The sequence below is a fragment of the Vicugna pacos genome, chromosome 5 (genome assembly GCF_048564905.1).
Source record: "Vicugna pacos chromosome 5, VicPac4, whole genome shotgun sequence".
In the NCBI taxonomy this organism is placed as follows: Eukaryota; Metazoa; Chordata; class Mammalia; order Artiodactyla; family Camelidae; genus Vicugna; species Vicugna pacos.
In genome coordinates this window covers 94,264,760-94,289,892 of record NC_132991.1, presented here as the reverse complement: position 1 = coordinate 94,289,892, position 25,133 = coordinate 94,264,760, and the positions used below count along the sequence as shown (strand labels likewise).

Sequence of the window (25,133 nt, the reverse complement as noted above, 5' to 3'; positions counted from 1 at the left end):
GAAGGGGGAGGCCTGTGCGCGTGCGCACCTCCGCCCCGCCCCCCCCCCACCGCCCCGCCCGCGCGCGGGTCTCTGGGGCGGCCGGGCCACGCCGCGCGCCGATTGGTGGCGTTCCAGGCCCGCCTTCGGGTGATTGACAGCTCTCGGGCCGCCACCGCCTCGCTGCCCCGCCGCCGCCGCCTCAGGGTGTGGAGCCCGCCGCCGCTCGCGGGCTGCGCGTCTGCCGCCGCCGCCTCCAAGCCTCCGCCATGGACCTGTTCGGGGACCTGCCGGAGCCCGAGCGCTCGCCGCGCCCGGCTGTCGGTAAGCGGATGGCCACCCGGCCGGCGAGGGGAAGGAGAGCGGGCGGATGGCGGCTGCGGCCTGGAGGCCCGCGGCGCCTGAGGCGGGCGGCGGGGGAGCGGGCAGCGAGCGCGGCCTGCACCGGGCCGGGCTGCGCGGCCACGGGGGCTCGGAGCGCCTCCGCCATGTTCGCTGCGCAGGAGGGGAGGCCGCGGCTCGGGCGGCGGGTCGGGGCAGCGCCGGCCGCCGCGTCCTTTGTGTGCGGCCCGCACGTGTCGGCCCCGCGGGCCCGCGTCCCGGGAGCCGCGCGCCGAGCCCGCCGGCCTCGCGGGGGGGCGCGCTGGCCGGGCCCGAGCTGCCCGCGCCGCTGCCCCCGCGGCCGTCGGGCCTGCGCTCGCACCGCTCGCCCGGCGGACCGCGTTATCCCGGGGAGCTCCCCGCTTCGGCGTTTTACTCTGCTTTGTTTTGTGTTTACGCCAGAGTCAAGTAATCACCGACCCAGCCCTTCGTGGTTTTGAGGCCCAGGAGAGAGGACTCGTTCTCTCTGCTCCAGTGATTTTTATGTCAGGTTTCGTAGTCGTTTGGGGTTCATTCCCGGGGCCCAGGAAGCCCCCGCTCTCCCCAGAGTGAAGCGCAGAAGCGCTCCCCTGCTCCCCTGACCTCGGCCGGTGCGGGAGTCCTCTAGGCTGCGGGCTCAGCATTACGTTTCCGCGGTGCGAGGACCATAGTGTTGGTCCTCTGTGCCCAGCGGATTAGAGCCACTCCAGGTTTAATTTGCCAAGACCTGTTAATATTTTCATGTGCAAGATGTTCATCTAGATGCTGGGGTTAGGGTTTTACTTTCAAGGCTAACTTAGTGGAAGAAAACATGGAAAACTCTAAAATCAAAAATTCGGGTTCCAGGCTCAGTTCAGCCCCACTAAATCTGAAGGCCTGGGGGGGAGGGGAGGGGCCCTGAAACTGTTATTAAATCTGCAGCAGGGGATTTTGGACAGCCCAGCAGGGGTCTGGAGACCTTGGTTTGCCAACTGCTGTTGGAGGGAATACCAAGGGTGACTGAGCCACAGCCTTTGCTTTCAAAGAGCCTAATTCTGAATGCAAGTGATTACAATTAAAAATGGCTAAAGTTAACGACTGTGGGAAATGGTGAGGTCCCGGAAGCGGGGTGTTTGTAGTCCACGGACAGAGTGGGGAAGGAGGCGGTGCTGGAATCGGGCCTCTAAAGATGGGTAGACTTGTGGTTTGCAGAGATTCTAAGCAAGGGAACACTGCTCAGAGCAGGAACATTTAGTTCTCCAGTTTGCCTGAGCATACTAGTGTGGAAGAGTGATAGTCCAGGGGCCCTAAAGGAAGGTCCCAAAGAATGCGTTGTTCTGCCCTCCACAGAGCCTGGACTCTGGCTTGTCACATGTGGACGGCCATGCTAGTCTTTACCTGACTGATATTCTCATTAATGGCATCGATAACTTTTCCCCACTGAACATTCATTTTGTAGATTGTTTTCTGGATTGTTCTAGTTGTGGGTAAAAACTCTGGCTTGTGTATGCAGTCTTTTTTACTCTTGATAGAGTATAACTTCTATCTGAATATGGTTGGGGCAGAGTTTGGATTTGCAGATGTGCCTGTAAGCCTATCATTTTCTTTAAAATCTCTGTAACTTTTTACCTGAAATTAATTTGGGTCCGCTCAGGGGAAGAAGACACCTTGAAATGATGCAAAACTTGACAACGCTTAAAGTCGGTGCTTGGGAGGGCATATCAAACCCTGGCTGAGGTGACAAGGTGGCAGAGGCACTGCAGGATGTCTAAGCCCCCATCGCTGGAGAGTGGGTTAGTGAACAGACTGCTCCCTGCCTGTGGGGATGGCACTCACGTTGTCACAGGTCCTGCTTGGCTCAGTGTGTTTTTAAAAATAGCTTTAAAAACAAAGAAGGCATGCTTTCTAGTTTGTAGATGACAGAAGGCTGGGAGGAGTAAGTACTAAAGTGGGTGACAGAATTGGGAACCAGAGTTACCTTGACAGGCAGTTAAAACCAACAAGATGAAACTTTACAGGTTAGAAAAATCAGTTAAACAAGAACAGAATCTGATTTCACAAGGTTTGATTTTTGAAAACTTAATTTAAATGCCACACTTTATTTTAGAAAAGTTGGTCATGTTGATTGCTAAAATTGCACATAGAGTGAACGAAAGGAAAATAAGGCTGATTTCCTAAAGTGAATGGAGAGATGAGGCTAAACTGCACCGTCATGAGCCTCACACATGGTGTGCAGATGTCACTCATTTCTGAGCTAATGCAGGAAACAGTAAAAGCCTCGTCATTTTCAGAATCCCCAGAAAGAATCGCTCTGGACATGTAATCAGACTGTTTGGTTTCAAATCCCAACTCTGCTCTTACTGCCTTCTGTTCCTGCATCTGTGGAACAGGGGTGTTGCCTCCTGCTATTAGCCCACAGGTGAGGGGAGCACTGTGTGTGCAGTGTTTGGCACAGGGTAGAGAGCACGTGGTCTGTGCTTGGTAGGTGTTACTATGTAAGTTAACCTTAACAGCTATTGAAGGGGAAAATGCACTCTTAAATGGATTTTGTGAAAACCTAAGTGTTCAAAGGGAGGAAATACCACACTGCTCAGATGACATCAAGTGTATTTTGTTTAGTTCTTTGATTTTTGTTTTAAACATCATGTCTAATGCTCCTACCCGAAGCCTCTTAGTTTTTATGGTCTGAAGAAAAGTGTAGAAAGAACACATTAAATGTTTTGAAATTCTGTGGTAAATTAGGAGTTTTTTTCATCAGGGGAGTTAACAGGTTTTGATTGCTGAGGGAATAAAGTTTTTTATATATAGTATACATAGCTTACATAAAAGAGGAAGTATGTTTGTTCATATCAGTTAGAAATGGAATTTCTCTGGTAGATGGTACTCATAAAAGTGCTAACTTGATGTCTTTTAGGTTGACAGCTTATATTTGGCAATCCACACAAGTTAAAAGTGTCCTGGTTTAAAGTTGTTTCAGTGGTAGCCTGGTTTCAGCTTTATAGGGTGGTTCTTTGACTTAACTAGGTTGCTACACCAGTACACTTTAAAACGGATGGTCTCTGTCAAGGACTAAAATATTTGTTTGGCAGGCTGTCTGCAAATTATTTCTTTTTAAAAAATTGGAAATCTAAATATGAAGGTTAAGATATTAGAAAAAATTTAGACTAATTGTAAAAGTTCAGGGTTAAGAAAAAAGACAAAAAATTGAAATGGATTTAACTATGTAAAAATAAAAAAGTTTATGCAGGGACAGCACCACAAAGGCAAAAGACAAACAGAAAATAGTTGCTGTACACATTACTAAAGGTGCTGTCCCTAGTAAGGGAAAGGCTCGTGCAGATTAATAAGAAAGAGATAGCCCATTAGAAAAATGGTCAAAAGACGTATCCCGACAGTTTATAGAAGAAGAAATGCAAACGGCCCCTCAGCAGGGCATGCTCGGCTTCCTCAGCCACTGGAAGGGAATAGCACGTCACTGATGTGCTGTGTTTTTCACCCATCAGATTTAAACATTGGCAAGACGGTAGTGAGGATGTAGAAAAATGGACATGCTCATAAAGTGTGTTGGGAGTGGAAGTTACAGCTTTTGGGGTAACAACTCTTGGCATTTGTCAAGTTTATTTATTTACCCTTTGACCGGCAGTCTAGCAGGTAAAATAAGGATATGTCTAGGGTTGCTTACTGTGACATCTGTCATGTGAAAACCGAAATCATCCTGCATGAACATCAGTGAGGGAACTGGACAAGTGAGTGGCAGTGCTTCCCACGCAGGATAGTGTGCAGCTGTTGGAAAGAATCGCAGACCCAGTGTGCTGGTCTGGAGCCTTCCCTGACGCTTCCGTGAACAACCACATATGTAGAGGATTGTATACAGTGTGCTTCTACCTTTAAAAAATTAGAACGCACGTACACAAGTCTATGAGCCTAGAGGAGAGTGGAGAGTATTCACTAAATTGTAACTGTGACTTGGGGGAGTGGGGAGGCGGGGCCTTTCCCCAATACTTCAATGGTATTTGTAAAACATGTACAGTATCCCTCAGTACCTGCAGGGTATTGGCTCCAGGATCCCCTGGGGATACCAAAATCCAAGGATGCTCAAGTCTCTTTTATAAAATGGTGTAGTACAGTTGGCCCTCTGTATCCATGGGTTCTGCATCCTCGAATGAAGAGGTTGACTATCAATTAGTAGCTGAAAAGAAAATTCAAGTATGAAAAACAATGTGGGCAAAATATTTTAAATCTTTTTGTTGCTTCATAGTGTACATAGCAACTTATAGCTAACCTGAGTATAGTCAGCCCAAGAGTATTTTTCTCAGCGTAGTATATGACTTTCAGTAGACTTGGCTTCAGAATGTAGATTTTAAAAATCCTAGGTGAGAGTAACTGTAATGAAAAACTTGTTTTCTGTCTTGTTTCATTCTTTATGAGAGTTCTTATATTTAGAAATCAGGGGGCTCTTCCAAAGTTTTGGGTCAAGGCCACACTTGGTCTAATGATTACAGCCCCAAATACTTTGGATTACTGTTTATCCAAAACAGAATGTAAGGTTCTGGCTAATAGAAAGAAGTTCCCTTTATAGCATCTATGACCTATAGATTTTTTTTTAATAATTATATGCAGGCTGTTCTAACTTTGATCCTTTTATGATGCAGAAGGTACTCCAGAGATCTCATAGAGCTTCTAGATTATCTTTGTGGGGTTGTGGGATGATCCTTGCAAAGTTCCTAGAACACGGAGGCCATGTAGCACCTCGCAGAGAGCATGGGCTGGGAAAGCAGGCTGCCTGGGTTGGCTCTCCACTCCTCACTGGCTCTCTCTTTTGACAGTTATTTAATCCTGGTGCCTCAGTTTTCTCATCAGTAAGTAACAGTCATAATAGTACCCACCTCATAAGATTATTATAAGGATTAAATGCATTAAATTAATGTAGAGCACTGGAATAGTTCCTGGCAGGCAGTGAATGTTAATTATCATTTTTATAAGCTATTCTCAGTGTGGCCAACAAAAATATGAGATGATTTCATTGTGTTTAATTGAAATACAACTCACAGTATTCCAGAGTCACAGAGGAGAGGAGAGGCTCATTCTATTCGGTGTGGGGGAGATAGGCCATTCTCTGGGTTGGGGGGTGCTAGGTTTGGGGCACTAGCTTAGAGTGAGTTGTAGCCAAAGGAGAATGGCCAGCCTAGTGTTAAGCTGGAAATTCTCTACTATGAGGAATGCTTGCCAGGACTGAAAATGTATCACCTGGTAAAAGAGGACCGCCCCCATCAGACACTGGCATTGGAAAGACCTGGTTTAGATGGCTAGTTGAATTCCAGAACTAAAATCTGACCCTGCGTAAGTGGAAGGGTTGGTTGCTCTTCAGGTTGGCCCCCTCCCTGTAAGGTCCTCCCCTCCCAGGATGCCCACGCTCTGGCCCCACCGAATGCCGTGTGATTGCCGCGGGTCGTCTGTTCAGTTCTGAGACTGTTAGAACGGGCGTGTTGATGATTAGACCAATGCACTTTGAGTTCCCCTTGAAAGTGGCCTGCTAGAATATTAGGAATTCTGGGAGGAGAATTAATACAGTGAGTAAATGTTTGTCCTGAATGCCTTTTGATGTCCTTACAGTGGTTCTTTTTGAATACTTCGCATAGAGCCTTTATGTCACTTGTGAGAAAAATGAAAGTATTTGCAATTGCTTAATTTCTTTAGGGTAATCCTGAGGGATAAAAATAAAATTTAATGGAGTAGACATTTCCCATTTGCATTAAGGGATATAAAGCCGAAAAGTTACTTTTTGCTAAATTAGGAACTTACTAGGTGTTTAATGTACTTCTGACCTAAAGACTCCTGAAGAAATTTCTTTCCTTGGAGTTTATAAATTTTAATTAAAGTTTTTAATTTTTAAAAAAGTAGAATTGATACCCAGCTCATTTCTGGGCAAAAAGACGAAATGGGATGAACCTTTTGGAGCATACAAGTTGAGTTGTTTTGTAAGTGAGTGCATTTCTGTACTTGAACTTGAGGAACCAGAGGTGGGACAAGCCTGTGTCAGTATGTTGAACTTCCTAGGACGTGGATGCCCGTGCCTTCCTCAGCCCTCTGTTCCCACCACATTCCTGTGCCAGTGCTTGTATTTAATAGCTTAAATAGAAATTTTGGGGAAAGCTGGAAAAGGAATAGTGGTTAAATTTTGTGTCACATGGGATAGTTGAATATAAAACATTTAAGGCAAGGACTTTTTGGCTTGTAAATCTTTACGTTTTTAAATAGAAATTTTTTCTGGCTTTCTCCTGAGTTTATCTTGGAGTATGTGAAATTTCTCATTTTATTCATAGATGTTTATTGAATTGGGCACTGTTCTGGGGATCAGGACAGGTTAAGACAGATTTGCTTCCCTCAAGCCCCTCACCATCTCTGTGCTTGTGTGTTTAAGATTCTCGTTGGTGGTTAATTCAGAGTGTTATTGAAATAGGATTTTTAAGACTTGTAGATCTTTGAAGAGTCCCTTTATCTCTGACCTTCTGTCTTAAGGTACCAAGATAGAATTATTGTTTTGCTCTAGAATCCGTTTTTTTCCTTCACTTTTAAAGAAAGCTTTTTAAATGTTTGTTGCTTTCAGTAGTGAAAGTATAAAGAAAAATACTTGTTTTCCTCAAAATACCCAGTAGCCCTTAAAATGCCTGTTGGGTCATCTTTTGTTGCTTTTACGTTGACAGTAACCATTGGAAACAAATGTCCGTATTAGATGGTTGTCAAAAAAATAGTTTTAATTTTTTTAAGAAAATATTTTTTAAAATAAATTTTGTGAAACAGGGAGGAGAAAATTTGAATTTATTATTAAGCAAACTTATCTCAAAAGATCTCCCCCTTTGAAAACCCATCTGCCCAGTGACCGCATGCTCTCTAAGCGGGTGTTCCGTGTTCTAGGGAAGGAAGCTCAGAAGGGACCCGTGCTCTTTGAGGACCTCCCTCCGGCCAGCAGTACTGACTCAGGTACAGTCTTCAGGCTCTCCCAGGTGTGTGTCAACGTGTCATCCTGGGATTGTAGTTGTCTCAATCTTTTTCCCTTTCCCCCATTTTCAACACACAGATGTTTTAGGTGTTGGACTGTCTTAAGTTTTGAATCCATGGCATCAGGTAAGGCAGAAGAATCCGCTAGTCGCCAGCCCTGAGAAACTGCGTAAAAACGTTGGGCAGTTTTCTCTGATTCATTTGAGTGTTAATTTTACTAGCTGAAATAAGATTTAACTCTTTAAGGCTGACTTTTGTTTCCTTTGAATTGATAGGACTTTAAAATAAAGTAGGTTCAAGACAGTATCTAGCGCAGTGTGAGTTGCCACTGGATTGACACAGTTTTGAGTTTATTTCAATGACCTGTGTAGGTGTCCTGGTGGGATGGATTCTGAAACTTAAGCCTCATCCTGGTTTTGGGGGCTCACTCAGTGTTCTGCTGTGTTTCAGGATCAGGGGGACCTTTGCTTTTTGATGATCTCCCACCAGCCAGCAGTGGCGATTCCGGTAAGTGGTAAGGAAAAAATACAATGTGCTGATGGAAGTAATATGTAATATTTTACTCTTATGTAAAATTTATTTACTTAGAGCTTTTCACAAGGCTTAGGATGACATTAAATCATAATACAGCCTAAAGTTTATTAAAACTAAGTAGATACCATTAAGTGGGAGCAAACAAGTACTTAAATACTGCGTCACTTTTTGGTGATTTTTTTTTTCAACTTCCTGAAGTTCAACCTCTTGCAACTGACTTTAAGAGAATTAGGAGTTCAGTAATCTACTTTGATCTTTGTTATTAATGTTTTTAAAAAAAATCTCAGACTGACATTTTGGGTTTACCTTGTTATGTTCCAGACAGATCCAAATGTATCCAGCAGAAATGTATGAATATATGAAATACAGTTAAAATATTTTTAGGATCCCTGAAAAATTGAAGATATTCCTGATTAAAATAAAGTCTGTTTTATGCCACTTACACTGAAAAGAATTTTGATCTTAAGGAAGATGAAGTCTTAATGACACTGATTTACTGACTAGTATAGACCATGTGCAGAAACTTTCTTGAAATGTAAGAGCTTAGTTGATTATTTTCCGGTCTTTGTATGTTCCCAGGATTCTGTTTGTTGCTTTGATTCATTTTGTTGAGCCTGTTAATATTGGCTCTACCTACCTGTTCCTTTAACTTAATTTTTCCTTTTATGTCCCAGTTAAACAGAAGAGGGAAATAGAGCAGATTCCTCTAGGTTGTCATATGTGATGGATCTGTTATTCCGTCTCACTGAGAACTTCGCACGTGGGATTCCCCCAAAGGGAGGGGGAAGGTGGGGCACTGGCGGGGGACAGTAGGGACGCAGGCTGCCTTCATATGCAGTTCTCTTCTGCATAGAAAATCTTATGGTGTCAAATAGAACACTTGCTGCCTTCCAGGTGTGTTTTTTTATTAATAATTCCTTACCATAAGATCATTGGAATTAGTCTAAAAAGCATGGATCATATTAGTGACATTCCTGTATTTAGAAAAAGTATCACAATTATCTTACATAAGAATTCTCAGGTGTTCAGCCTCTGTATCCATACCAAAAAATTACAGCATTCTTATACTCACAGTTTACCCTAAAACCTTCCCAATAAAGACAGTACACCTAGTTGTAATGAAAGTTAGTGTGTGCAACTAGGACTCTTAACTTGTTTAATAAAAGAAAGGAATATTCAACATAGTTATGTCTTAGTTATCCATAAGGCAAAAGGCAATAATAGTAACAACTTGGAAGATTTTAACACCACTATTAACAAGCTTGATTTTTTTGTGTGTGTTGGGAGGGATAGAATCCAGTCTTGAATCCAGTATTTTGGATTTCTTGAGAAGGTATATTCTTCTCCAGCAGGCAAAAGCCATTTACAAAAGTTGACTACATTCTGTGCCGTAAAGTAAGTCCCAGTAAAGAATTGATTTCGTGTGTAGACCATGTTCTGGGATTGCAGTGTGATTCAATTAGCAGTCAGTAGTAAAGTTTTTAAATTTTTCTTTGTTTTACAATTTAAAAGAAAGGAAGATTCTTTTACATACACATTGGGAAACTGGAATACAAACAGTGACAGGAGGCTAATGGAGGGACCACTGGGAGAGCCATGACGTTTTCCTGCTTAATTTGCCTTGTTGTGTGGGGTGGGATACGTATGTCATGTTATACTGTTGCAGAAATCTGTCCTTCTGCAAGTAATTGACTTCTTGAGGACAGGGACATTTGCTTCCCTTTTCCCCTCAGTACTCAGAAATGTCTGGCAAAGGGTAATACTTGGTTGCGTGCTTTTATACCTAAACGCAGAGAATGCATAGGGCCATTTGTTACGACAGCAGCTGCCACGTATTGCATACTTGATGGACTTGCATACTTATCCATACTTGATGGATACACTGACGACTGCTTCACGTACCTTCTCCCCATCAGTTCTCAAAGTATTCTCCCCGTTATGGATGAAGAGACTGAGGCTGGAAAGTTGAGTCACTTGCCTTAAGGGCACACCCCTTGTGAGTGGCAGAACTGAGATTTGAAACGAGACTTTTGTTATTCCAAAATGCATACGCTGCAAGTGCTCTTAGCTTTGGCTTTGAATACAAATTCACCCCTTTGCAGGTGGGAATGGCTTCAGCAGTCCTATTTTGCCTTTCAGGTTATGTATAGTTTTTAAAGCCTGACGTTTATCTGTCTCATTTTAAGCCTTTTTGGGTACTTGTTATTTTTTTGAACTGGTTCAGGACGTTTCACTTTGCAGATTTGGGAAACTTATCTGTGAGTGAGGGCTTGTGGATATAAAATATCACGTATGTGCCGCAGCCCCAAAATATGAGTGTGTATTTTTATCACAGAGAAGCCTCTTTTGCGTATTCTTTCATGGTGAGTCTGAGCAGGGCCTGGATCTTAATTTGTGGTCTCCCACTCTGGGTGCCCAGGCCACTGCCCCACCCCTCAAACTCATAGCCATGACTGCCTCCCTCTCTGCTGGTCCTCACTTGAATGTCATTCTGTCTCTGAGGGCTGGGATGGAGCCTGATCTGTAAGGGACTCTTTCTAATAGCCTACAGCTGTGTTTCTGTCTGGCTCTATATTTCCAGGTTCTCTTGACACTTCGATCTCCCAGATGGTAAAGAATGAAGGGAAAGGAGCAAAGAGAAAAACCTCCGAAGAAGAGAAGAATGGCAGTGAGGAGCTTGTGGAAAAGAAAGTTTGTAAAGGTTTTCAGACAGTTTGAAAACAAATGTATTAGACCTCATATTTTAAAACAACCCAGAGCAAAAACAAGCTCAGCTTTCTGTTGATAATAATTCCTTTTATGTCTGAATTTAAGAAGTGGTAGGGTTCCCTTTCTGCAGACTGATTTCCAGGTTTACTTGGCCTCCCCTCTCTCTCTGCTCTCCACGTGCATCTCTTACTCGTCCTGGGTCAGATAGGAAACCTGTGTTTGTTCTTCGCGGGTTAAAAACACAGGTAGTTTTTCCTTAGCCTTCTGCACTGAGCGGTTCGCTTATTGACCCGTTTTCTCTCCGACCACCTGTCCTTGTTCCTAGCCTGTTCATTAGCACTTGGAATTCTGTGAATAGCTCTGTAGGCAGTGTCCCAAGAGAGCCTGAGGCTGGAAAAACCTATTGAAATTTGAAGTCGGCTTTGTAACATGTCAGAGTTAGTGGGGAAGAAATAAAAAGTAGCAGGTAAAGAGAAGAAGCTGTGGGTTTTCATTTTTTGCACCGACCACTTTGTCTTCTGCCATAAATGAGCTCAGGCGGAGGCTGTAGCCCGCACGTGGAGGTGTGTGGAGGGACGTGCCCCGGCTCTGCAGTCAGGACAGGGCTTCAGCTTAGCTGTCACTCCTCGAGCCTGCCGCTTAACGTGGCTCTCAGTGTCAGAAAATGAGCTTAAACCAGCCTAGCCATTAAGTAGAAACTTCTGTGCCTCCGGGGGATTCCTTTTTCCTTTTCTTCTTGAATGAAGTAAAAGCAGCTGATCTTATAATTTGTTCAGATTCTTCCAGCCTCAAGCACAGAAACATGTATTTCCAGTGTATCCAACCGGACATTTGGGATAAACTCTATTTACTTGCATTCCTCCAAACTAGGAATGTTTCTGTCCTCATTAAATTTTTGCCAAGACTAGATTTGCACAGAATTCCTTGCCCCATTTCAGTTCGCACTTCTGTGGGTTGACGGCACATTCCTTGCTCTGGCGCTCTGACTACATGCCTGCTTAAGAGGAGCTGGTCTGTGCTGACTTGCTGTCTGCACGTTCCTCTCCACCATTCAGCCTTGCAGAGACTAGCCCTGTCCAGCCGTGGTCTGATTTTCCTAACAGATTAGCGTTGGGGAGACTCCTTCAGGGGTATAGCTTATTTGTTGGTACCATTAGAACATTGCTGAGTGAGACAGCCATAGTTCCCTCTCATTCGCTCTGGGACTAGGGCTTCGGGAGAGGAGGGCACAGTTTTGTATTGGCTCTTTGTTCTCTTCCTCAGCCTCTTCGGTGATCTTCGGTTTGAAAGGGTATGTGGCCGAGCGGAAGGGCGAGCGGGAGGAGATGCAGGACGCCCACGTCATCCTGAATGACATCACCGAGGAGTGCGGGCCTCCCTCATCCCTCATGTGAGTGTCCGCGCTCCCGCAGCCTGAACGGCACAGAAGGCTGCTCTGACGGCATCTTTGGACTGTGTGTTATTAGCAAGAGGTATCACTTGAGCTACTTGGTTCAGCGTCAGTAGTTCTCACCTGGGGTTGGTTTTGCCCTCCTGCTGGGACATTTTAGTTGTCACAGGGGGATGTACTCCTGGCATCCAGTGAGGGGAGGCCAGGATGCTGTCCCACAGTGCACAGTTAGGCTTACAACAAAGAATTGTCCACCCCAAGTGTGAGTTCTGCTGAGGTTAAGAAACTCTGCTAAGTGGGTAATGACCCCAAAGACCCACAATGTGTTTGAAGAGCTTGTGGAAATATTTTATTCTGTGACCCAGGTGGAGTTGGAAGCCACTAATTACAGCAGTGAATTAAGGAGAGCTAGTGCAGGTAGTGAGGGCCCAGAAAGAACAAAAAGGCAAAGATGGCATCAAGAAGAAATAAAACAATGAAAAATTTCCTGCAGTTGTACAAACTAAAATGCAGCCTCTGGATAAGGTCCGAGGCATGGAGGACAGCAACCAGAAGGCAGGACATTGAATTGGTCATTAATATACGCTATGTTTAAGTATATAATTATGTGTATGTTACATAATACATACACCACCTAGTTTCCATAACTGCATAATCTAAAGACGTTGTGTTCACTGAATGACACTGGCTGGTGGGGCTGGCGCCATGGGTGCCAGTGGCTTTTGTCCAGTAGGTAAGGCCTGATCGTGAGGACGTGATGGCCCTGCAGGGTGCTGGGTCACGTGGAGACAGCGATGTATCTACATACACTCACCGCTGGTAGGCTGCCGTTGCTCACCAAGAGCAGGAGTATGGTTTGGAGTTGCTTTTAAAGCCAGGAAGAGGACTTCTGGAGAGCCCCAGAGCAGGCAGATCCTCTGGGGACAGATTTAATTAGAAACCCTAAACCATAACTAGCAAATACTACACTGTAAGATTCTGAGTTATAAACCACATGAAGTTCATTTTTTCATGACTCATCGTGTCTCAAATTAAAAAGGAATTCCAAAAACATTTGGGAAAAGCAGGTTTGCAGAATAAATGTCATTTCTCTTAGGCATTTTTGTTCTTCTCTTCTTGAAACAGTTTTTTAGTGCCCTTTGTTCTATATATGTGAGTTTTTCTGGCAAAACTTGAAAGGGAATAGGAATAAGACTGAGAAGAGAGGCTTCAAGAATTCGGTATCAAAGTTTGAGTAACAATTTTGCAACTAATCGTTTCTTACAGGTGTTTTTGACCGTCTTGGATCAGTACTGTTTATCTGTGTGTTAGTGTTTAAAAGGAAATCTGGTTTAAATAGAACAATGTTTTGAATATTAGTGAAAAATCAGAGTTAATAGGTCTTGATTTTTGAAACAAGTGTGAGTGTTTCATTCTTAATTTTAAAGTATCATGAAAGTTACTTAAAATACTTGTCTCAGTTAATGTTACAGCCTTTTTCCCATTTGTAACAGTGTGACTGGTATCTTCCTGGTGGAAGGTCCTCTGCCTTATTAATGTTCACTGCTTAAAGAGTTACAGGCTTTCATGGAGAGGAGTAAACTTTACTGTGAGAATCTCATTGGCTCTCAATTCATTCTTCCAGTACCCGGGTTTCATATTTTGCTGTTTTTGATGGACATGGAGGAATTCGAGCTTCAAAGTTCGCAGCCCAGAATTTGCATCAGAACTTAATTAGGAAGTTTCCTAAAGGTGAGACTGAGAACTAAATCAGTCGCTATTCATCTTGGTGATGGCTTTTCCTGTTGATCAGTGATGTGTTGGTGACTTTAGCAAAGAATCATTGATGCCGCTGAAAGAGGAGGCTCCAAGGAGGGCGGGTGCAGTGGCGGGGCGGGTGAGCCCTGCGTGGAGCTTCTCATGTCTCCGAGTGGTTGGCCCCTCTCCTGGAATGTCTTTGGGTACAAGAGAGTGACTTGCCCTTATATTTGGGGGGCTGCTGAAACCAAATGCAGATGGCACTTATGTGAGGAAATACAGGCTGTTCTTGGTCATAATACAGAAGCAAAATGACAGTGGCGGGAGGGTAATCTTCCCTCCTTAAGAGTTTGTTTTCTTTTGTTCCGTCTGTAATAGGAGATGTAATCAATGTAGAGAAAACCGTGAAAAGATGCCTTTTGGACACTTTTAAGCACACTGATGAAGAGTTCCTTAAACAAGCTTCCAGCCAGTAAGTACAACCACGGGAAGACATGCGAGTGGAGTGTGTGTGTGTTTCCCTGAGTGCATCTCAGGTCTTCTGACAATGATTTAATACTGATGCTCAACGTGTGAAAAATCTCTAGCACCAAATAAGTGCTTATGACTGTAAGTAAATCTAAAACAGAAAAGCACGTATCAAGGAAACGGTCCATTTTAAAGCATTTGCCATTCAGCTCTGGAAATTAGTCTCAAAGTGCTAGACGGTGGTGGTGACTGTATTTCTGATGTGTTTTCCCCCAGGAAGCCTGCCTGGAAAGACGGGTCCACTGCCACGTGTGTCCTGGCTGTAGACAACACTCTTTACATCGCCAACCTCGGGGACAGTCGGGTACATGGCCGTGTGGCCACCCACTCAGATAGCAGCATGTTACACTGGGACCCATGTGCCAAGTAGTTGTTGTTCAGTGAGAACACGATGGTGGTGGCGGGGTGCTGCAAGGGATTCTCCTGCAGAGCTTAAGTTCTGGGTCAAGGGGTGGCGGCTAAGCCTGAGGCGGTTTGTTCTCTGGGGAGACATGCCCTGTAACAGACCTCCCCGCCTTTCCCCACGCGCTCTTTCTCGTGTGTGTGCTCTGTCAGCCAGACACGGTCCTGCGAGTTGGGATTTAATCGGCATGCACGTAGCTTACATATTCGTCTTCCTGTCTCTGATCTCAGACAGTAAGGAAGGAAAAGTCTTAGCCCCTGCGTCTCAGAGTCATGTGATTTCAGAGTAACTCAAAAGCTGTAGCTGGAAAAGCGCTAGGTGGTATGACATGGATCTGTTGAGTCCAGTACGCATGGCTGAGGGAGAAAGCCCACTTACTTCTCGCTGGTGACGTCCCATGTCCCAGTCACGGTTGTGGAGAGTGACTTATAGCTGGAGGGCGGTGCTCTGAGGGGCCCTCTCAGCCCCTCCCACCTCCCCTGCCAGGACTGGTGTTCACTTCCATCGCCGCGTGCTTTTCAGCTAGCCTCCACGCTTGTCCAGCAGTCACACTGACAGAGTGACCCTTCCCGCTCTTAACAGCATCTTCAGGCCTGGAAACAGCTGCTCCTCAACTCTGTTGCTTTTAGGGTGATTTATAAATGCCGGGCACTAGGAGTACATCAGTGAGTGTCGTGGGTGGTGGTCCTGCCCCAGTGGAGCTTAGAGTCTGGTGACCCTCTAGGGGACTGTTTCTGGTACATACGTGTGTAGACCAGAGGACTTAAAAAATAGCATGAGTAAAATTGGTCAGAAATAAAAAAGAGAGAGAGAGACTTTGGAGTCAGACTCAAGTACGAATCCTGGCCCTGCTGTATGACTTCAGGCACGAAGCTTTGCCCTGGGTCTCAGGCTTCCTCCTCTGTAAAATAAGAGGTTTGTCCAGAAGTTACCACACAGTAAATGTGGAGGTGGGAACACACGGAGATACCCTTGGTCAGCCCACCAGGCGCAGACTCATGGAACAGGAATGCCCGAAGGGGCCTTGGTGCTTCCTAGGTGCCTCCCTCTCGTGTCACTGACAGAAGACGCTGGCCTGGTGAGGGTGAGCGTTTGACTGCCGTCTGCAGCAGGCTTGGCACCAGAGTTGAGACCCGAGGCCGGGGCTCCTCTCCCTGACTTGTTTCTGTGACAGCACTTTGCTGCTTGACACTTCTTTGATGCTTGATCCTCTGAACTTTTTGTTTGTCAGTTTTTTGTTTGGTTTGTCAGCAGGAGGCTAAGTCTGAAATTGCATTGTTAACCTCTCTTCACCTGTCAGCTCCCGGTGCTGGGCTCCCTGAATTTCACCGCTGTTGTCGTCCCCGTCTCCCCAGGCAATCCTGTGTCGTTACAACGAGGAGAGTCAGAAGCATGCAGCCTTAAGCCTCAGCAAGGAGCATAATCCAACCCAGTATGAAGAACGCATGAGGATACAGAAGGCCGGAGGGAACGTCAGGTAGCCGGGGAGGGACGGGGGCTCGGGGCGGGGGAGTGGTTGGTGTCAGAGCGGCCCCGAGACCCCGGGGTGGGGCTCTCCAGCTCGTACAGTCTGCCATTGGAGACTGCCCAGGTCAGCCCTGGTGCAGTAGGTGCACGAGTGCAAGTGGGAGCAAAAAATGTAAACGGCATGCCTCCCTGCATTTACAAAAGAAGGAGACCTGTCTCAAATTCAAGCTCACCATTTGCAGCATTTTCTATGGTCCTAGGAAGCTTCAGAAAACTATTACTTGTCACAAGTGAATAAGCTACAGTTTTAGGCAAATTCTCCGGAGGGAAAATCTAAAGTGGTTAAGACAGGAAATACCTGTAACGTGTGTCGGTCGCCCGTGGGCTTCCCGGGGACACCTTGTCTTGCGGGGGGCTGCTCCTACCTGGCTCCGTCCGCCGCAGCTCCGTTTCACCTTCTTAAACCTTTGAGAATGTGTGCTTGTTCTGGTTTATGATCTACCATCTCTAAGGCAGTACAGGAGGGCGTAAGTGTTTTCTACGCTTCAGGAGAATTCCACTTCAGGGACACTGCATTATGAACTTGACCAGAAGTGTTTCCTGGTTCATCTTACAGTTTGACCCCATTCGGGTTTTATTTTCTGTGGGATGTAAGAGAGCAGTAATGCATCAATGTGAGCCTGCAGTCATTTGTCCGTGGAAGTGTAGTTTCTCTCCTATTGCTCGCTTGGGGTGGTCTTTGTTACTGCTCCAGGCTGATTCTAGCCAGTGGTGCAGGGAGGTCTCTGGAGAGGAGTCAGAATTCTTAGGGTTGGTTAAAAAACTCCCGGGTCAGTAAAAGGTGATTTTGGTCATGGTTGTGGCTCTTACATGAGCACCAGCAGAACCGTAGGCTGGGTTCGGACCTTGGCCAGTGCTGTGTGCTGCCTTCCCCCCTGTGGCTGTCATGGAAGTTAATACCCGAGACTGTGACCCCTGTGTTAGTTTCAGCACATCTTTTCTTTCTGTCCCTTCTCACAATTTTAAAATTCTGCTTTTGCCTGAACTCCCTGAAAAGATTTTGACATTGACAGTCCTGTGGCTGAAAGGAAGACCAGCTGTGTTGCAGCCACTCCCTGTTCCCCAGTCCTCACCTGCTAAGAACCGTGTGGGCTTAGGTGAGCCCCTCAGTTCAGGGGAGAGGGAGCCACGGCTTTCTGATCCTGAGCAGCCGGGGTTGGCATGCTTTTTCTTTGCCTCCACCCCTTCCCACTTTTATCATAGAGATTTTCAAACATGCAGAAAAACTGAATAAATACTAAATGTTGCAGTATTTACCGCCTAGATTCAGTAGTTAACATTTGCCATATGCCTTGTCTGTTTACATGTGTGTTGGGCTGCACTATGTAAAAGTTCGTTGCAGACATAACACCTAAGAAAGTAACAATTCCTTAGGTTATATTAGGTTGTCTGCAGTCCTGTCTGTGCTCCTGTTTCCCCAGTTACCCCCAGAGTATCTTTGTTTGAAACCAGGGTCCGGTCAGCACTCAGTGTTTACCTTAGACTCATCTCTTCAGTGGAGAATGGTGTCCACTTTTACTAGGCTTGGATCGTGTCACTGGTCCAGGCCAGCAGTTGTATAGGGTCACCAGCACTGTTTTTTCCTGATAGCATTTGAGTTGCTTACATGTGTTTCTAATAAACTTGAAGTTAGGTCTAAGGCTTTAAATTCAGATTAAACATTTTCATCAAAAATATTTGATGGGAGATGGTATGCTTGGTGGTCCCTCACTTCAGGAGCCACGTCAGGTCCCTCTGGGTGGCTGCCATGTGGCAACAGCAGGTGGCTCGAGAGACATCTCCTGGTGTAATCAGGGAGACACACTGGACACAGCCTTTCAGCTGATGGTTTTAACATCCCTTAGCGATCCTTGCGTGAATCAGTTCTTTCACAGGGATGGCAAACTTCTGTGGTTCCTTCTGTGTGTATTAGCGGGCATCCTGTAAAGAAAAGCTTTCCTTCATCAACAGGGGATGAACTGTAGTTTCTCCCTGAAGGCAAGGTAATTCTTTAATCACCTTTGCAGAGTGAGATAGCCCCCTGCAGTTGTGGGAAAAACTAGTGTTTTTCTTTCCTTCCCTGCTTCTCTTCGTCTCCCTTCCCCCGGCTCTGTGAGGCCTGCGTGGTGGGTTTGTTTATTCCGGGGACTGACTCTAGCCCTGCAGCCTGGTGCTCTCGCTGCTCACATAGCCTCGCCTGTGGCCATTGGGGCGCGCTCCTTCACACACTGCAGACGCAGCTGCCTTTGTCTTTAAAGCTGAGCTCCGTGTGCTGGATGCTTGTTTCAGCCAAGATGTCATCAGTTCTGGGTGTTCGGGACAGAGCGAGGACACACACGCACACACGCACACACGCACGCATATTTTAGGCTGTGAGCCTAGATTGCTGTTTCTCATTCAGACTGAACATTTATAGGGCTTCCTCTTAACCTCTTTGACTCAGTAGTTAAGTTCTTTTATGCTGGAAATCTTGATTCCTAGTAACGTTAGTATATTTATTTGCCGAAATAGCTTGAGAATCATAGTATCAATATTATCACTGTTGGTGAATTTGAGTTCCTTGTGGTTCTCTTGTCCTTAGACTCTGCCTTACTGAGGATGTTACAGAGTATTGTGTAAATGTGGAATAATTATTTTCACTGCATTTTTGTTACCACTTTGGTTATTATGATAATTAGTTCCATTTTGTTTTCAACTTCAGAGGTTTTTTTCCCTTCTGTTATAAAGCATTTTATAAATACAGCACGGTGAAATTGAAACCCTTGTGTACCATTGGTGGGAATGTAAAATCATGCCACTACTGTGGAAAACAGTATAGTGGTTCCTCACAAATTAAAAATAGATCTACTGTATGATCCAGCACTTCCACTCCTGGGTATATACCAAAAAAATTTCAAAGCAGGGATTTGAACAGATATGTGTGCACCCATGTTCATAGCAGCATTATTCACAATAGCCAGAAAGTGAAAGCAACCCAAGTGCCCATTGATAGGTGAAGTGATGAACAGAATGTGGCCTGTCCATACAATGGGAATACTATTCAGTCTTGAAAAGGAAGGAAATCCTGTCACATTCTACAACATGGATGAACCTTGAGGACATTTTGCTAAGTGGAATAACCCAGTCCCAGAGGAACGAATACTGTGTGATTTCACTTACATGAGGTCCCTGAGAGGTCAGTCATCACAGGGACAGGAAGTAGCATGGGGATTGGTCGAGGGGTTGGGGGTGACTATTTAACGAGTGCAGAGTTTCCGTCAGGAAGATGGGAGGAGTTTGGGAGATGGTTGGTGGTGATGGTTGCACAACAATGTGAATGTACTCAGGGCCACTCAACTGTACATTTAAGAGTAGTTAAAGTGGTAAATTTTATGTTGAATAAATGTTTACCATAATTTTAAAATGATAAACACCCACATTTACATAGTTAAATATCTGAATTAGAGGCATAGAGATGCCGTGCTTCCATCTTTGTTCCCATCACCCTTATTTCCTGATTCTTTCCAGTTTTTCTTATAAAAATAAGCAGGACTGTGTCTGTATTTTTATTTTCCCACTTTCTTACACTGAAGGTAGTGTATGTACTCCGTGCAGCAGCGTGTTGCATTACTTTAGGTGAATTCCTCTGAGATGTTGAATGTGGTTCTTTTTTATCTACAACTGAGCAGACGGAGGGATGCTTGCACAGGTAGCGTTTAATTTCAGGCGCACAGTACTGCATGCCTGCTCCTGGTCAGGGACAGGTCTCTGATCACAGGAAGAAATGGTTCTGGCATCCTACCATCAGTCCTCGCCGAGCCCCCGTCGTGTGAATACCCTGGGTGTTGGCATCTGCCGTGGCGGGCTGGAAGATGACGTAGCTCCTGCCTTCCAGCCTGAGCCCTGCAGGCTCACCGAGACCGGCTGTGTCCCTGCTTCTGCTCCCGTGCTAGAGGAACCGAAGTCGGAGCAGGGCCTGGCCTTTCCTCGCAGCCGGATTGGCCATCTCAGTGCCTCCCTCGCTGATGGTGAAGGAAGAATCGGAACAGAAAACACTAGCAAATAGCTACAGTCGGGACCCTGGTGAACGCCTTACCCAGCAGCAGGAAGACGGTTCTCTGATTGATGGGCAGGTGGAGAGAAGGGGAGAACAGAGCAGCCTGGAGTTGTCAGTGCTTAAGGGCGGGCCCATCCTGTGCCACTGGTACCAGGGCAGGCGGGTTGGCTTGGTGGGCGGGGCCTTGAAAACCTACTCCCTGTGCACGTGGTCTGGGGGGAATGCTTTGAGGGCCACAGGAGGAGAGCGGGCTTTCAGCAGGTCGTGGGGGGAGGACCTGCTGCAGAACACGCAGCTCCTGCTGTGTGGTCTCGGGAGGCTGGAAGCTGGAAGCTGGCCTGCGTCGAGTACATACGAGAGAGTTGAGGGGATTCAGGCAGGCCCGGCGCCCGCTGTGGCTGATTCCTGACCAGCCTGGTCAGGGGTGGTCCTATTGAATTGTCACTGACCACGAGAGACAGGTGGCATGGCCTTATGCTCCTGTGATGCACCGTCTTAGAGCTGGCGCCTGGTCTCCATGGAGCTGACTGGTGTTTGCACACGCACGTCTTACATAGCTTGTCACACCGAGTACAGCAGAGTGACCGCCAGCTTGCCGTGTCACTTTCTGAAGGATGAGTGGCTTCCCCTGGGTCTGTGATTCCCTCCATTGTGGCTTTCTCCTGTCACTCCAGTAGCTGCCTGAGTGTGAGGTTTCCACTCTGTGGGTCACTTTGCTCAGTTACAAGAATGGAATGGCAGCTTCTGTGTCGTGTACACACGCTTTCCCATGTCATACTTAGGGATCTTTCCACATTCTCTGCACTGAGTTGTGCTGGGGGTAACGGCCTTCCCGGACCTGCCACTGTGCCATCCTGTAGAAACGAGCCGGGTTTATGACTCAGGGGAGGGGCGTCCACCGCAGGCACCTGGGCACTTGGTCCCTGCAGAAGCACTTGCTGGCTTCTCGTGGTACTTGTGCTTTGAGAAGTGCATTTCCTAAATGGTGCTCTTAAGGCTGGGAGCCCCACCCCTCTTCAGTCTTGGCCTCTACTCCTGTGCTCTTTGGCCCTTCTTGCTGTTTGTTTTAGTACGTGTACTTGAGAAGATTGATCCGCTCTTCATAGATACCAGCAGAAGTCTTTGTGGCTGATTATTCAGCTGGGACTACTGGGAGGGTGACTTTGTGGGCACAGTGAATGGCCAGGAGCTAGGCTGAATTCTGACTCTGGGACAGCGGCCCGGGCCCAGGCGAGCTGCTCCCAGCCCCGTGCTTCCATCACACAGCGCGTTCTGATGTGCGGGAGCCCAGTGGGAGGCTCGCTGCACCTGCACGCACAGCTTTGTTGTTTGCTGAGTGCTGTCACTCACCTTGTCGCGCGTGGCTTCCCTGGTATGCAGGCTTGGGAGGTTGCAGCTGCCCGAGGTTCCACAGCATGTATGGCACCAGAATTGTTCTTGGGAGCATCGGGCTGGGGGCTGTTTCCCCTGCTGACAGAGCTCTGCCTTCCGACACGGAGTCTTAACTTACAGGTCACCTTCCCATCTCCCTAGCCCTCACCTGGAGGTAGAGTGGGTAAGAGTGCGACACTGTGCATTACTACTGTTTGTGTTTAAGTCATTAAGTCATACTCGTACCCAGGGTGAAGAAAAGCTGCTTCCAGATCTGGGAGTAGTCACTTTCAAGTATTTTCCAAATCGACTGAGATGCAAAACATCCTTCTGTTCCACCTACTCTTAACCCTGGTGGCATCCTTGAATCACCTGGGAAGCTTAAGATTAAAACAAAACCAGAAAACAAAGCCTGGCCCCGACCCAGTCAAGTTGCACTCGGGGCTGTGGGCAGGTGGGTGGGTTAGGCCCAGCGCTCCCTTACGCCAGCTGGAGGGGGCGCGCTTCCCCTCTGCCACGGGGCTGAGGTACTGGGCAGCAGGAATGTTACTGACCTGGAACGATGAAGTTTCAGCACACAGACACTTAGCCATCTCTGTGTACTGTTTGAGGCCAAGAGATGTGGATTCCACAGGTTGCATCTTTCACTCTATCCCATTTCCTGCTCATAAGATCAGCGTCTGAGTACTGTGGGCCCATGATGTCAGGTAAGTCTGAATATGTTTTCTCCTCGTTTTAGGGATGGCCGTGTCTTGGGCGTGCTGGAGGTGTCCCGCTCCATCGGGGACGGACAGTACAAACGCTGTGGGGTTACTTCTGTGCCAGACATCAGACGCTGCCAGCTGACCCCCAATGACAGGTGAGGTCGCCCCACCAGAGGCACAAGTGTGCCTTCTTGAGTCTTCCCATGTGTATAGTGAATCTGGGGTGCTGAGTGGGCAGCCACGTCTTAGGCCCCCTGTTAGGCCCTGGAAGTGCAGAAATAAATATCATTTCTGCTCTAGGGGGTCCACGTGAGAATGAGTGGTTCCGTCCAGTGTGTCTCAGGAGTAGTGTGGGGTGCTCTGGACAACTGGCCATGGGGGAAGGGAGACGTCCATGTTGGAGAAAGGAGCAGGGCGTTAAAGTAGGACGGGGGAAAACGTGGTTGGGGGCTGGGGAGCCCTGTGAAAGCGATGGCAGGGTGCTTCGGGACAGACTGAGGGTCCCTGGATTCTGTGCTGAGGAGTCGGAGTTGTAGCCTGTAACTGGTGGAGTATTGTGAGAGGCGTGTGAGTCGAGCTGAGCTAGGCAGAGAGAGACTTCCTGTTAGTTGTCCAACCCCTGCTCCTGCGCTGTTGAAGACAGGCACCGTGCCTGGCGACAGACGCCCAGCAAGTAAGTATTGGAGGTTGGTGTGGGATGGAGCCCGGAGGCCCGCTGGGAACTGGCGCGGCGCCCTTGCTTGGGGGTGAACTAGGGCATCAGGGGAAGGAGCCTCGGGGGCCTCTTCCAGGCCCTGCCCCTGTCCTCCCACTCTCCTTGCCTGCCTTGGCATCTCGGGACATGTCTCCACCAGCCCCTTTGGTTTCCTTAATGAAGCCTCAGGAGAGCCTCGCCTGCCGTACGTTAGACCAGGCTCCCTCTGCTCTGGGCCACAGCTGTGCGTGTGTGTGTGTGCACGTGCGCACACATGCGTGCATGCATGCAGTTACTCACGGCCTGTCACCTCACTTGAAGGGGGGACACCACCCTTATCAAAGAGTCTGGGGAGGCAGGACCTCCTCTGCTAGGTCCCAGGCACGAACTGTGTGCCTGGAAAATACTTGTTGACTGAATGCCTGGTCAAAAGAGGGAAACCAGGACCTGGGTATTAAAATGAGGAAGGAAGGTGTTAGCGCCGTGGGCACGCGCCTCCGCACTGGGAGTACTGGCCTTGTCCCATCTCACCCAGCGCTGGTCAGAAGGGCTTTCCGTGGGCATCTAGAGGGGGTTGAAAGGGAGGTAGTCCTTTTCCCAAATAGTGGCAGTGGGTGGTCGCCCTCCCTTCACGTGGGGAGTCAGTGCTTGAGGACTGATCCTTGAGTCCAAACCATCAGCTTTATGTCTGGGAAGTGGCTCGAGGCACAGGGGGTTAGAAATTTTGTATTTCTGTAACACCTGGTGATTTTATTTGGTGGTTCTCCTGGCGTTTGTCTAAGAAAGTGCAGTGTTTGGGTTAGTCCATAGTGATCGGTGAACAGGCTCAATTTTGATGTTTTGCCTACCAGTTTTTAAAGTAGTTTTGACCTTTGTGTCATAGCAGTGAAATTAGTTTCAAAAGATTTCTAGCCTTTGAGTAGTTGGACAGGTATTTTTTGCCTCCCTTGCTAGGCCATTTTATAAAGTTTGCTGCTAAAATGCATTTGTGTTTCTTCATGCTGCAGGTTTATTTTGCTGGCCTGCGACGGCCTCTTCAAGGTCTTCACCCCAGAAGAAGCTGTGAACTTCATCTTGTCCTGCCTTGAAGTAAGAAATCTCAGAAGGGAGTGACTTGCCTGTCGTTCCAGCCACACTTGGGTTTTAGGGCGCAGAAGTCCTGGGGCCCCTTCCTCCCCCATGTCCCCTGCTGTTGGGACTGCTAGCTCCGCCCAGGGGACTCACCAGTCGGTTTGTCCCACCTGCCAGCCCCAGGGGAGACTGGGGAGCAGTTTTTCCTCGTGGCCATGGGGTCTCGGGAGAGTGACGGGGTGCAGGGTCACCCTGTTCACCAGCCACCCCTTCCTGCCCGGTAGGATGAGAAGATCCAGAGCCGGGAAGGGAAGCCCACAGCAGACGCCCGCTACGAAGCCGCCTGCAACAGGCTGGCCAACAAGGCGGTGCAGCGGGGCTCGGCAGACAACGTGACGGTGATGGTGGTGCAGATAGGCCACTGAGGCCTGCGGCCGCCCGGCACCAGTTCGACTTCAAGGTTCATTTTGTGTGTTGTGCACATTATGTGTGTTCCATGTGCTCCTATGGGACCCCCATGCTTGTAAATAAAGGTTTCTTTTTTTCTAGACTTTGAGTTACTACGTTTTGAGCAACTCTGGACCCGTCAGAGGTGGTTTGCTTTTGACTGTGCTGAAAGCTTTCCTTGTGAAAAGCATTACACACATCGTGGACCGGCCAGGAGTACTGGCCCGGGGGCTGCCTGCTCCTGTGCCCTGCTCTGTTTTACAGGCACCCGACCTGGGCTGTGTCACCCCCAGGACAGCCGGCTGGGGAAGTGGCAGTTTCCACGGAGGGGTGCGAGGTGATACCTGGCTTAGACCAGGCCAGAACCCAGGGCGACTGGGGCGCTCTGGCTGCTTTGTTTCCACACAGAAGTGAGGTTCTAAGACGTGACGTAGCGTGGTCCAGGCTCAGCCCAGAGGACAGACTGACGGGCAAGGTTACTGCTCTGGAGTGGGGTGTCCAGTGGGCTCTCCGGAAGCACCACAGAATTCAGCTTATTTCTGCGTCTGTTACTGGCAGGTGCCATCTGGCTGAGGGACTCAGCGGAGGGCTGGTATTACTAGGTCTCACAGCCCCTGGGTGTAAAATGCACCCTTCCCAGGTTTGAACAGTCAGGCTCCTGTGCGCTGAGGCCTCTGAAATCCAGC

At 47.5% G+C, this 25,133-nt stretch overlaps 1 protein-coding gene across 3 annotated transcripts; it reads left to right on the top strand.

Moving 5' to 3' along the window:
• The first annotated feature begins 128 nt into the window (after positions 1-128).
• Positions 129-24,550, top strand: ILKAP (ILK associated serine/threonine phosphatase). Of its 3 annotated transcripts, XM_072961951.1 has the most exons (12): positions 129-303; positions 7,234-7,299; positions 7,768-7,824; positions 10,433-10,552; positions 11,824-11,950; positions 13,575-13,681; positions 14,066-14,159; positions 14,432-14,519; positions 15,974-16,095; positions 22,271-22,390; positions 23,937-24,018; positions 24,285-24,550. In XM_072961951.1, the coding sequence occupies exons 1-12, from the start codon at positions 249-251 to the stop codon at positions 24,423-24,425; spliced, it is 1,179 nt and encodes a 392-aa protein (XP_072818052.1). In that variant the 5' UTR covers positions 129-248; the 3' UTR covers positions 24,426-24,550. The 3 variants fall into 3 exon arrangements, with proteins under 3 accessions (XP_072818052.1, XP_031533664.1, XP_015098945.1); XM_031677804.2 differs by lacking the exon at positions 129-303 and having other exon boundaries at positions 7,242-7,322; XM_015243459.3 differs by lacking the exons at positions 129-303; positions 7,234-7,299 and adding an exon at positions 7,419-7,443.
• The last annotated feature ends 583 nt before the right edge of the window (positions 24,551-25,133 follow it).